Genomic DNA, 12,430 nt, shown 5'->3' on the forward strand with positions numbered 1-12,430 from the left:
GTGACTGTCTTCACCAGACAGAATCAACAGTTATTGGCTGGTATCGGGAATAATCTGAGGTTTTCTGTCCCCCTTCGTCAGCCAGAGCTTCTTAAAAGGAGAGATGGACAGCTCACCTCTAGCTTTGAAATGATAAAACTTCACATAATTGTATACATTAATATTTATGAAATAGATTGAATGCAGCAATGACCACAAGCTGCATTCATGGTAGGAATCCACATATTTACATGTAGACATGGGAATGACCCTCTCTGTGTTGAGTCTGCAGGGTAGCCACACAAGAGGAACTCATACAAAGTGATTTCAGTTCAGTCTGTGAGAAAAGGCAAACTGTTCTGTGCATTTCTGTAGGAAAAGAAAGGCTCAAAAGTCTCTTCAAAACAGGAAGATGAGGTTGAAGTTGGCTGCCTTTCTCATGTGCCTTTGTTTCCTTAATATCAGCAGATTGCCAAGGGATAGGTTTCTGGACTGGTATCCTATCTTAATACACATAGTTGACAGTTTGGTTCCTAATTCATGTTCCAAACTTTCTGTGCAGTGACACAGCTGGCAATCCTGCTTTCTAAACATCTTTCCAGATGCTTTGTGTTCTGTGATGTTTGGCTCTATGCTGGGCTTTCAAGGAGAGCATATTTTTTAAAATCTAGCAATATTTTTAATAAACATCTCTCAACAACTGTCGCTCACATGTAGGAGCAAGCTGATGTGCTAAATGTACAGGACAAGCTTTACCTAGTAGATTAGCCATAAAATGCAAACTGTCCAAAATAAACTTGTTCATTTCTAAGTGTTTTGGATTTTTTTTTAAAGGAATGTTGAAGGATTCTTAAGTAAAAGAAGTGAAGATGACATTAACTTTTTTCTGTAATGTGCCTAAGTAGGTAAATGCTGCAGTATGTAGAATTAAAATCTCTCTCTTTAATATTGGGAGGAAAAAACTTTCTTATCCACAGTTCATGCCTTTCAAAGATCAACCTTTTGACATACCCTGTCCTTTTCACACCCTCATTTCTCCTGCACAGATGTCCTCAGCATCTTTTGGAGTTGGGGGGTAAGGATTCCTGTGCAAGCAAATGAGTAATGGATGTAGAAAGAAAGATATGAAAGCATACTGATATAAGGTAAAGGGATGCAGAGCTAATAGAGGAGCATGTGAAGAGAAGAGTGAGGTTGGGATACAATGAAAATGGTATTCTAGGCTTGAGAAGAATACCAAGATTACTTTTTCAGGCAGTAGCTCATGAAGTTAGGTCTGTCATACTGATCTGTGCTCTCATTTCTTACTGTAGAGAGATGTTCTATGAAAGGGAGACCAGATTTCTGCTGGTGGCTAGTTCTGAGATTTGCAGGCCAGTGCAGCAGCTTTTCTCACAATATACTCTCCTGTGATGGCTCAAAAGCTTTGCTTTGTGTTTTTTTCCAGCCTCTACTCACAGTGAAGGACTAACACTGAACACCAGGTGAGGAACCCAGGGTATTGCTTCCAAGTGTGGAGCAAAGGAAAAAGCAGCAGTGACTGCTCTTATCACCATATTCCCCATAACACCCAGGTGATGAGGAGGACCTGATAAGAAGAGAGGAGAGTACCTGAACATCTGTGGAAGCTGGTGATAGAGCTGCAAGCTGAGGTGAATGGTTGCCTCTGAGAGCTTCTGCTGCTGAGCCTTGGGGTCCCTTCTTCACATCTCTTCCTGATCACTGCCCATAACATCTTTTTGTAAGATGGAGGTCCTTGAGCTATCTGTATTGTTTTTCCCAAGGTCGAAGTTTGAACATAAATCCCATCTGCTCAGCCATTTCAGTCTGTATTAGTCTTGTAACAGCAAAGATTCTCTGCTCTCATTACATGGCAACCAACAGCAGAGAAAAATATTAGACTGTAAGACTAGAGACATTCTTGTTGGTTGCCATCTTGAATTTTGGCACAGAGCCATGGAAATGCTCGGTTTGAATAAAGTCATTTCATTTGTTTGTTTTGGTTATAATTTCAGTTATTAATTCACACCCCCAAAATATTTGCTTTTATATTGGACAGGATGTTAAATCTGTCATTATGTTTCACAATTGGATGCTTATATTGTGTGGCTTATTTCTGTATTTTGATTTCTGTTTGTTTATGCTTTATAAACTTTTTCAAATTGGCTGATGTTTTCAGACCCAGGCTTGAACCCTAAGGCCCAGGTGTCTCCTATCAGTTGCAATAGTGGCTTGGTGAAGCACTCCAGTTAAAATTTGCCTAATGCTATGATACTTAATTCGTTGTGTTAGTCAATATCAGCAGCTGGAAATTGTTTTGGAGAGAAGATCCACCCATCCTTAAAATGTACAGGAAGCAGCTTCAGCTTTGGCTCATTCTTGGTGCCATGTTAAGGGAAAAAACTCATGATTTTCACAGTATTTTCCAACTTCTCCCTCGTCAAACAGCAAGTGGTATGAGTATAAGAGATCCTGTTTTCAAGGAGCACAAAAACTCCTGTTGTTTATATCAGAGCCCTCAGAGATTGGATTCTAACAGTCTGTTTGATCTGTTTCCCTATTCTGCTGCTCTCCTGTCATTTCTACCCTGTGTAATCAGGGCTAAGAGATCATTTTCATGTGTTGGTAAATGGATAATGATCAACCCAAATGGCTGACGAGAAGAAACAGTGTCAGATAGGAAAAGTGTTTTCTCTTGCAATGATTGTTTGTGTTCATGTTCACACTTTGGGTGTGCATACTTCCTGTGATTCAAGACCAGATAAATTGTGAGAAGATGAAAAAATCATGTTCATACCCCATTAGCTTCACTCTCCTTCATGCTCGAGGCATGAATTCATAGGACAGAATGTGCATTTTGCTGTTTCTGTTCCACTCACACATGTGACAGAGATCAAATACTTCAGTTGTTCAAAATCCAGTTCTCTGATGTAGCTGTTTCCATTCTCACTACTTTGGCTTCTCTTTCAGTTCCTGGACAGTCATGATCCTGTTCACTTTCTCTACGTTTTCAGCTGTGTCCTTCAAGAATCTCGACAGCATTTGTTTGCTGCCTGTTCCTCGTCACATATTATCAGTGGCCAAGATTTTTGTAAGAGGACAGCTTGTGAATTTATTTTCAAATCCTGTCTCTTTTGTAATCATCAAATTCCACCTATTGATCTCTGAGATAGATGCTTCTACTATTTCTACTGGTGCATTAAGTTGTTGGCTCGTCATTAGTGAAAATTCAGCTGCAGAAGTTCTTACTTCAAAATTCTTTAATTGCTTTAAAATTCTTCTTCAAAATTCAGGTCCTTAGCAGCTATGGGCATTAAGACCTCAGGTCTGTTTTCCCATAGCCTACTCTGCCACCTTTGGTATTGTCTATAGCCTCCAACTTTTTATTCCACAACTATTTTAGGGGCTACTTCCTTACAAGATTTAGCTTCAGTAAATAATTGATTCTCCTCCTTACTTTCTCCCAGATGATCCAATATATCCTTACTCTGCTGAGTTTCATGTGCAGGATCAAGCAGCTATAGAACCAGCCTTCTCACTTCTTTCGTATAGCAGTGACTTATCTTTGTCATGGGAAGGCCTAATAGACGGTCCATAAAAAAACACCTGTTGTCATCTTCTTCAGCACTGACAGGTAGGTCTCATGTCTTCTGACTCCTCTGGCCCTGGCTCTGAATTCTTCTGAGATCTGTTCTATGTATACAGCCTGTACTGTCACTAGATACAGCCTCATCTTGATATTAAGTACATCCTTGTAGAACTCTCATCCCTGCTTTCGTTCTCTAGTTTCTTCACTTGGGTTGTCACAGCCACCTCTGAAAACTGTAAAGAGGTTTGGAGGATAGAGATTTAAGTGCACAGTTAGCTCAGGAAAGGTGATGGTCTTCAGAGGATTGTTTGCAGTAACAGTGTTCTTTGCGTCTTTGTCTGGCAAATTACTAACTACTGCTGGCTTAGTATGAACACAGATTAATTGTTTTGTTATCTTTGCCAGTCTCCCACCCACTGATTCTGGGATAATGTGTTGTACTCAGTTATATCCGGCATGTTTTCTCAACTTCTTTGATTGTGTGTTAGATATAGCCAATACCACATTTGTAACTTTGAAGACCAAGTAGCAGTATCAGACATCTTGCCTCTAAGGTTTGGAAATGTTCAGAGAAGTATATACATTGCAGTTTAAGACCCTCCTTTTGAAGAGATGTATTTTTCAGCTTCAGGAACAGCAAAGTCTTGCATCCTCTACACCTGGAAAATATTTCTTCTGCTTTCAACAAATAAAAAGCCCAAAGATTTTAAGACCGGTCCTTTACCTCAAGCCAAACCCCCCAGCCTTGAACTCTTTTCAGCCTTGGATATGTTAGGGCAGCCAGACCATCAAAGTAAATGGCAGATATTCCATTGCCTTAGGTATATGCTGATCCCAGCTCTCAGCACAACTGCCATTAGCTTGGGAGCACCTGCAATAGAGAATCAGGAACAAATCCAACAAGCTTGGTCTCCTATTTTTTCTATCTCCCTCCACTTCTCAGCCTGGAGTCCATCTGTGTCTTTGTGCATCCTGGATACTGCGAACTGAAGATGACATACCTATTTTGTCTCTTTGCAGCTCTGCTACTCCCATACCTGTCCCTTTTCAATGATGTTTCTCAGCGAGTTTGCTTCAGTAAAGAGATTCAGTAGGGAGGCATAGAACCATTTCCCTCACATCTCAGAGAGAAGGCTTTCCACAGTACCAGAGATGAAAGGAGAATGGTAAACCATTTTGGACTTATAATACTTGCATATTGGGGTAATACAATTATATACCTGCTCGTCAAGTGGGGATTAGTTTGTTTCTCTTTGTTTTTATGACATTTACTTCTCTGTACTCATCAATGAGTTTCATCAAAAGTGCCTTTGTTTATTGTGTCAAAAGAAATTACCAGTACAGAGCTCCCAACAGTCTTTCAGCATCTACTTCAGTGGTAAGACTGAATAATATAACCAAGGGGTTCTCTTCTCCTCTTCTGCTCCATGATGTTTGCATCACCTCTAAGTTTCATAGTCTGTTCAAGTGAACAGAGAATCAGGGTTGTTAGTCTTGAAAGGAGTAAGGTGCACACCAAAGTCCTGGAGGTTAAGGTAATGGAAAGCTCATACAAGTGTTTTGTATCGTATTCCAAGGTGCTATGCTCAGTTGATGAGCGCACCACCACATACAAATTAAGGGAGGGGTATGAGATTGCTTCCCCTCTGGAAGCAGTTGACTTTTACTTGGCATATCAAGTATTAAGTTTGCTTTTATGTGGTTCATCTTCTTGGACCTTAAAACAGCCTCACAGCTGGTGTGAGTGCTTCCTCCCAGTGCAACATCAATTGGAGATCTTGCTGTGACACTAGACAACTACTTAGTCTTGGATGCCAATGGGACATAATGAAATTTCTGTCCTCAAGACTAGATGTTCTCTTGGACAAGCATAGTCTGTTGGATATGACCTTATTGTGAGGTCTGGAAGGCTGCTGTACACATCTCTAATACTGGTTCCACAGTGTGGCAGAAGGTTTTGGTATCAAAACTTTTATTTGTTAGTAGGTATCTCAGTGCTGTGCCTCTCCCTCATACCAGAATAAGGATAGACTCCTCATGCATGGACTTGAATGGCCATTTCTCTTCCTTATCTGTGATGGGGATCATCAGCTTGCAGATGAGCTTACAGAGCAGACCACATTCTCACCTGTATTCTTTCAAGCCTGTCCCTTTTATTAAGACAGCAGTTCCAGTCATCTTGGGTTATTTTCTGGAAACTAAAACAAACTGGTCTCTAACTTATTTTTGTTTAGGTTGATCAAACTGCCAAGGACTTTTTTCCTCAGTCAGTCCTACATTTGCTGCTCATGAGCATCCTGGGCCCAGTGCTTGAACCTTTGACAGGTTATTTGCTGTATCTAAAACACTTTCTTTCTGGACACATTATTCCTACAGATCTGTCCTGAGTTTCTCCCAAAAGCAGCTCCTGAGTTTTACTTAAACCTGGGACTGACCTCCTTGTCTTCTTTCTAGAACCTTATATTTCTAGCGCTAAGACATCCTTGCCTATGCTAAGCATCAGGACGATCTTATTCTATCTCTGCAGAATCAGGTCTGTCAGAAAGTCCTTGAGATTGGTTATAAGAGCAGAAAAATCAACGTTCATAATTTTCTTCATGCAGAAACTGTTAAATTGGGAAAGAGATGGGTGAGGAAGAGTGCAAGGGAGAAGGTGAAAAGAGAGTGATTGTGAACTGTTTTGCCCACTAAAAGAAGGAGCAGCATCAAATGAAATGAGCAGATATCAGATTCAAAGTAAGAAAAAAGGGGTGATTTCTTCCACAGTATGTAATTGACCTGGAGAACTCCTTGTCACAAGATGTTGTGGATGCAAAAAGTTTATGGTTTTAAAAGGCAAGTAGACAAATTCATGAAAAAAGAAATCTATTAAGGGATATTAAATATTAAAACCAAAACCTAATGGTATGTTTCTAAGACTCAAATTGCCAGGTGAGTATTCTGCGGAAGTATCACCATGTATTTTCCTGTTCTTATACTGTCAGGCATATGCTGTTGACCCCGACAGAGACAAGAGTGGGCTAGATGGTCCTGTTGTCTGAGTTCGGTGGAACATGCCATTGTCATGGAAAGCAGCTTTGCCTTGGCTGTTCTAGTAGGCTGTACTGCAACTGTCAAAATGAGAAATCCATACAGTCTGTGTTGTTAGGCTCCCTAGAAAAGTCTCTGTTGCTGACATCTGACAAGTTGTCACATGCAGCTTGTCTGCACCTTCAACTGAACTGGCACGTTACATTGCAGAGGCATTCAGAATGATGAAGCTTTTATGAGCATAAACAACACGAAGATCCACATCCAGACAGCTGTGTTTTGGGGGGAAAATGGGTTACTGTTTGGAAGTCGTCCACAATGTGAATGTGCATAGATGGTTAATCACTTAAATATGGAGAAGAGAATTACTTACCACTAATTGAAGGTCTCATGTTATCCTGTTCCTGTATATATTCACTTCCTGCCATCTCTGTCTTCACAAGTGCTTGAGCACAGAGCACCTTCAGGGTGAATGTGCACATCCACAGTACATCTCAAAGAACTATAGTACCTGGTAAATGTTTTCTTCCCACTTTAGAACCCTACTGTCCCTTTCCAAAGAATGTGATCAAGTTTCCCTACTGCCTTAGAGATGAGTAGTTAGGAAATGCAAGCTCATCTTCTCCAAAATTGCTGGATTATGACTTTTTGAAACAGCCCCTGTGCCATTTTAACATAGAGGACAAACTCCACTGAACTAAAGGTGACAAACAAGGCACCAAGCCTGCCTGAGGAGTCTGCTCTGTCTGTTACCTTACCAAAAAAGGATTTTACTAGCCCTCATTGAAAAAGTTTTCACTGCTGTTTCCAATTTAAAGGAAAGAATCACTGATGACTGTGGAGACCCTGGTGTGAATTTTTTGCCAGTGGTATTCAGTGAATCATAGTGGTTCCCTAGGGGAAAAAGTATACTTAACTGGGCCTCTTCTCTAAAAGTTCACGCCTACAACACACACAATGAGCTTGAAAAATCTCATATTCTTTGAAAAGGAGTGGCTTCTTTGTCTGACAAATAATTGAATTGGCCTTAAAAAAAAAATCATGCAATTGCTAAGAATTCAGGGGCAGTTCAAAATGTGCCTTTTATTACTAAAGTTTTCATCATTTGTTTGGGGCAGGTGGCAGAGGTGCTGTCATCTCTAAAAGGAATTTCAGCATTGTATTTGGCCTTTTGCCTACTGTCTTTCCAGGCTGTGCTACAGACTCACCCAGAATGCTAAGACAACTCAGAATGTTTGTTTAATCTGGTGTTCCTGCAAGAGTATTTTAGAAACTCTCATTTCGCTATACTTATAGCAATGGTAAAGTGTATTCTCCTTTCCCCAGGCAAAGAGGAGACAGCTTACAGTATAGTTATGTTCAAAAGTCATAAAATCTCCTCAGAAAAAATACATTGGTGTTATTGATCTAATCCACATGTCTTTAGTACTACCATGTCAAAACTCATGGAGGGATCTTTGGAAAATGCATTTACTACCAAATCCAAATGTTTGACTTTCATCACTTCCTCTTTACACTATAGAAAGAATGATCTTTTTGCTCAGATTGAGGGGAAAAATGATGCAGGATTTTTTCCCCACTGTTTCCAGTAATTAATATATAGGATTCACCTCATATTCTTCAAGTGTTTTTACCTTATTTATGTGACCTTCTAAAAAGGATATGCTGTAATGGATACATCTAACGCATCTGGGATGTGTCATTCTTACAGTGTCTAGATGGGCAGCTGTGAATCTACTGGGAGAGCAAATGAAGCTGTAGCCATCCCATTAGTGCTGCTGATTACATTATTTATGCTTCCAGTTGCATGATGCTTCCCCCATTCAAATTGGGGCTCTGTCTTCCCTTCTAAAAGTGTTTTCTCTCAACCATTTCTATTTCCAGAAGTTCAATGTGGAATACATTTTGTCTGTCATATCAGCTGGGAAATTTTTTTCTTATCTACAAATCTACAAAACTTGTGTCTCTGTATGTCTACTGACAGTTCCTTTTGAAAAATATCTAAAAGTAAAGGTTGGTGGCTCTTCCTGCCAAATTGTGGATCTGCAAGTTTTCTTAGGTCTTCTGAGTGTAGCCAAAATAGCTTGGATGAGGGCAGGTAAAAATAAAAGATAGCTTAAAATGCGTTGTCAACACATTGTAAGTGCTACAAAGCCATGCTTCCCTGAGACATTATTGCCATCTCCTTTATTGTTTTTGTTCCTCTTTGTTGTTTGTTCTATTCAATTGTTTCCAGCTCTTCAGATTAGCATAACACAGCACTCAGCATAGTAGTACCAAATGATATCTTCAGATCCTAAAGTATAGTTAGAGATTTCTGTAGCAAGTGTCCTTTGATGGGGAGGATGTCAAATTGTGTCACTTAAGGCAGCTTGCTGTGAGCCAGACCTCTTCCAAAGACACTTGTGAGTCAGAATGTCTGCTACTGCTTTCCCTCGCAAGTGGAGTTTCTTACAGATCTTTGGGAACAGTGGAGCTCTCCTGAGCATCTAGCCACCTGCAAGAAGGTTTCAGCACTTTGAAGGACCGCAGATTCTTGTCTCAAGAAAGGCCCAGAATATGGTTGCCAAGACATTCCCTAGTCATTACACTATATGCATTGCACAAGTCCTGTAAAATTTGCCCCTGGCTGCACAGCATATCTTTGCTTTGTCTGCTTTCCCAAGGGGATAATACCACCAGGTGAAAAAAAAAAAAAAAGAAGAAATCCTTCCTGCAGAATGTCAGGAAATCTCTGGTTTGATGAGACCCAGGTGGCTTTTTTCATCAAATGATGTACATGCACTGATCCTGATATATTATTGTAATGCCTCATGCTAGTTTTGGTATGTAATAAGGAATATCTGTGCACAGCTAGTGAGAACTGTCTGTGTGTTGACAAACCAGAAAAGGAAATACACCTTCACTTTCTGCAGCATGCATAACCCCCACATGTAACTCTTTCTTGCATCAGTCTTTGTGGTCAGCAATGAGGTATCTTGCCTGGCCAGCTAAGTAGAATGAGAGATGAAGAGTATTACCCTGCATAAAGACCACTATCCCCCTGAAAGGGGGTGAAATTAATCTCTGTCTTCAGAAGGTACTGCTTGAAAGATTGGTATTCTTCAATGTAACTCAACAGTGCCAGCATATACTGCAGGGAACAGAGCTTCTGCCTGAAGGCTGTTCAAGAAGTCTGCAGGATGTGGGAAACCAATAATACATGGGCTTTTTTTTGCCAGAAACCACAGCTGTAAGGAGCCTCTATTTTCTACAAGATATAAAGGTCCATATCCCTAAGGGTATTTTCCATATTTTCCATGAAATCATAGCCCAGTACTGGAAAAGGCCCAGCTGCTTGATTGAATGCCTTCAGACCGTCTATACCATCTTCCCTATGCATCTTAGCCTTAGATAAGAATTTTCTAAAAGCAGCTGAGTAACTGAGGTCTGTAATCTTTGAAATTGGTCTTTCCTGGAAACACACTGTGACATCCAAAATACTGTCATGCTTTTTTCCGAAACTACGGGCATAAATGGCATTTCAAAAGTAATACTGTCATTTTGAGAAGGGAGCGACAACTATTAAATGGCAATTTTAATTTGTCATCTCTCTCCTTGATGCTGTCTCTGGGTTCATTTCTAAGACAATCTCAGTTCTCCCACTGAGCAAAACTGTCTCATCTCTTCTATGTTGACTTGTTGCATGATAAAGGATCTTGCATTTGTACAGGGCACCTGGAGCCTCTCATGGAGAGAGGACAAAAGACTCTGAGCTTAGTTGCTTCTTTCTGTCACTTCTGGAGCCACATCAAAAATGAACCAGGGCTTAAATGACTTCCCTGGGAAAATAGGCTGTATATGAAAGAAAATATTTGTAAAGCAGAGACCTAAAAGCCCAGGTGTTCTTATTATTGACATTATAGTGTGCATGTTAACCAATAATTTCATACAGCATTTGACTAATCTAGTCTAGTGATTTTGAATGTGAAAAAAAAATAGATATTATTTTTAAAGAATTAGAAGGCATGTTTTCCCTTTGCAGTCTATCCAAATTGCTGCTGTTATTCTAAACCACAATTAATGTAGGTTATGGGCAGTCCATACAAGCAGCTATTATTCTGCACAGCTGCAGATCACTGTAGTAAGGGTGTGGATATTGCACTGCTGGCTCCACATGCATTGAAAACTGTATTTTCTTGATTGATCTTGTTGCCTTCCAATCGTATATTAAGAGAAGCCAACCCATTATTATGGATTTGATGTTTCACTTGCTAAGAAAAGCGTTTTAATGGGTAAGGAACCCACTAAAGTGACACTGAAAATGTTTAGTGTCACTAGAAGTGCTTTAGTGAGTAAGGAGCCTTTTATGTGTAACGGAACTAGCCTTAGAGCTGCATGCTGCTCATTCCATTGTACTGAATCTTCTCTTCATTGGATCCTGAACCATCTTGAAGACATCTACTTCATAGGATATTTTTGGCACTGGATCCTCTTCTACCATGGGATGGCCTTAGTGATTTTGTTTACAAAGTAATCTGAGCCTGGATGAGAACATCTTAGTCATAGGTAAGAAAAGCTTCATAGTAGAAAAGGATCTGTGAACTGAGAGAATGGAAATTTGGTAACTGCAACACAAAGAGACATGAGACGTTATAAGACAGAGCAGAACAGAGTACGATGTTGCCAGAGGACTGGAGAGGTGTGTTTGACTTTGTGTCTTTTATTACTTTTGAATGTGGTTCATCTTGTTCATTGCATGTCTGTTGATTATGGAAGGGTGAAGCACAAAGCAGCATATCCCAATTCACACACCAATAATGGGGATGTGCTACTGTTTTTTTGCAAGTGCAATGAGATAGCGAGAGGCTAACCAAACCGAAGAACAGAGGACAAAGACTCATTTAGTCTGCAAAGATTGTACTCTTTGCTGAAGTATCAATGTACATTCCTGTAGTTACTGAAGCAGTGTTCTCTGCAGAGCTGTGCAGTGCACTATAGCATGAAAAACAAGGTGCTCAAGTTCAGATCTAGGCCTCTTGCATGCAATAATAGAGCATGCCAGAGAGAAACAGGGACTGTATGAGGTCATGCATGGGATCTCCCCTATGGAAGGACAGAACTTTGTTTTTTTTTTTTTCCTCTCTTTCTAACCATGTATCTTTGTTAAAGAGAAAGTGTGCTGGGATTGTTTGCATCAGCTTTTGTTTGTTCCTGGGAGCAACAAAAGGGAACTGTTGGGAATCGTATTCAGTGTTGGCAGTGAAGATCCCACTTTTTCTTTCCTACTGTCTTCCTCAATTTGCCACCTAGTAACAGAGCATATAGAGAACTGCTCTCTGCTTCTGGTCCTTCCTACAGCCCGAGTGTCCTGAAACATGTTGGTATACCTGGGCTCAGGAGTGCATTCAATATGTTATTAACCCCATATAGGCAGTTTATCTTGTTGCTGAATTACAGCTAAGCAGCCCTAGAAAAGCAATTTTAGCATTAAAAAAATGAATGCAGATCCTGTCTCATTAATCTAATTCTCAAATGTGGCTAGGGAAACAGATCTGGAGAGAGAAAGAAATTAACTGAAGTCTGTTTGACTTCAAGGATTATTGTAGCCATGAGGTTATCTCCGTCATTCTTACTGATTAGATACCCTGGTAATCAAGTCCCCTGATTTCTCCATTCTCATATTGTCTCCTCTCCAACCACCCTTTAGACATCTGGCTTGGTCCCTCTGCCACCCCTCCCTGCCACCTAGGAACAGCAGTGAACAAGGGCTAGTAAAGCAGACCCTTCTCAGAGGGGCTTGCCAGGGTTAATCTGTGGACAGTTCTGACGTGTTCTTAAGTGCCACGTATG

At 40.3% G+C, this 12,430-nt stretch overlaps 1 protein-coding gene across 1 annotated transcript in view; it reads left to right on the plus strand.

Annotated features, from left to right (window-relative positions):
- The window catches only part of TTLL5 (tubulin tyrosine ligase like 5), a 135,815-nt gene extending 133,841 nt beyond the window's left edge, over positions 1-1,974 (plus strand). Inside the window, exon 34 of the mRNA XM_067296837.1 lies at positions 1,427-1,974. Coding sequence (XP_067152938.1) covers positions 1,427-1,467 — 41 coding nt within the window. The 3' untranslated portion in view covers positions 1,468-1,974. The remainder of the gene's footprint in view (positions 1-1,426) is intronic.
- The last annotated feature ends 10,456 nt before the right edge of the window (positions 1,975-12,430 follow it).

The sequence above is a fragment of the Apteryx mantelli genome, chromosome 4 (assembly GCF_036417845.1).
Source record: "Apteryx mantelli isolate bAptMan1 chromosome 4, bAptMan1.hap1, whole genome shotgun sequence".
NCBI classification, from domain to species: Eukaryota; Metazoa; Chordata; class Aves; order Apterygiformes; family Apterygidae; genus Apteryx; species Apteryx mantelli.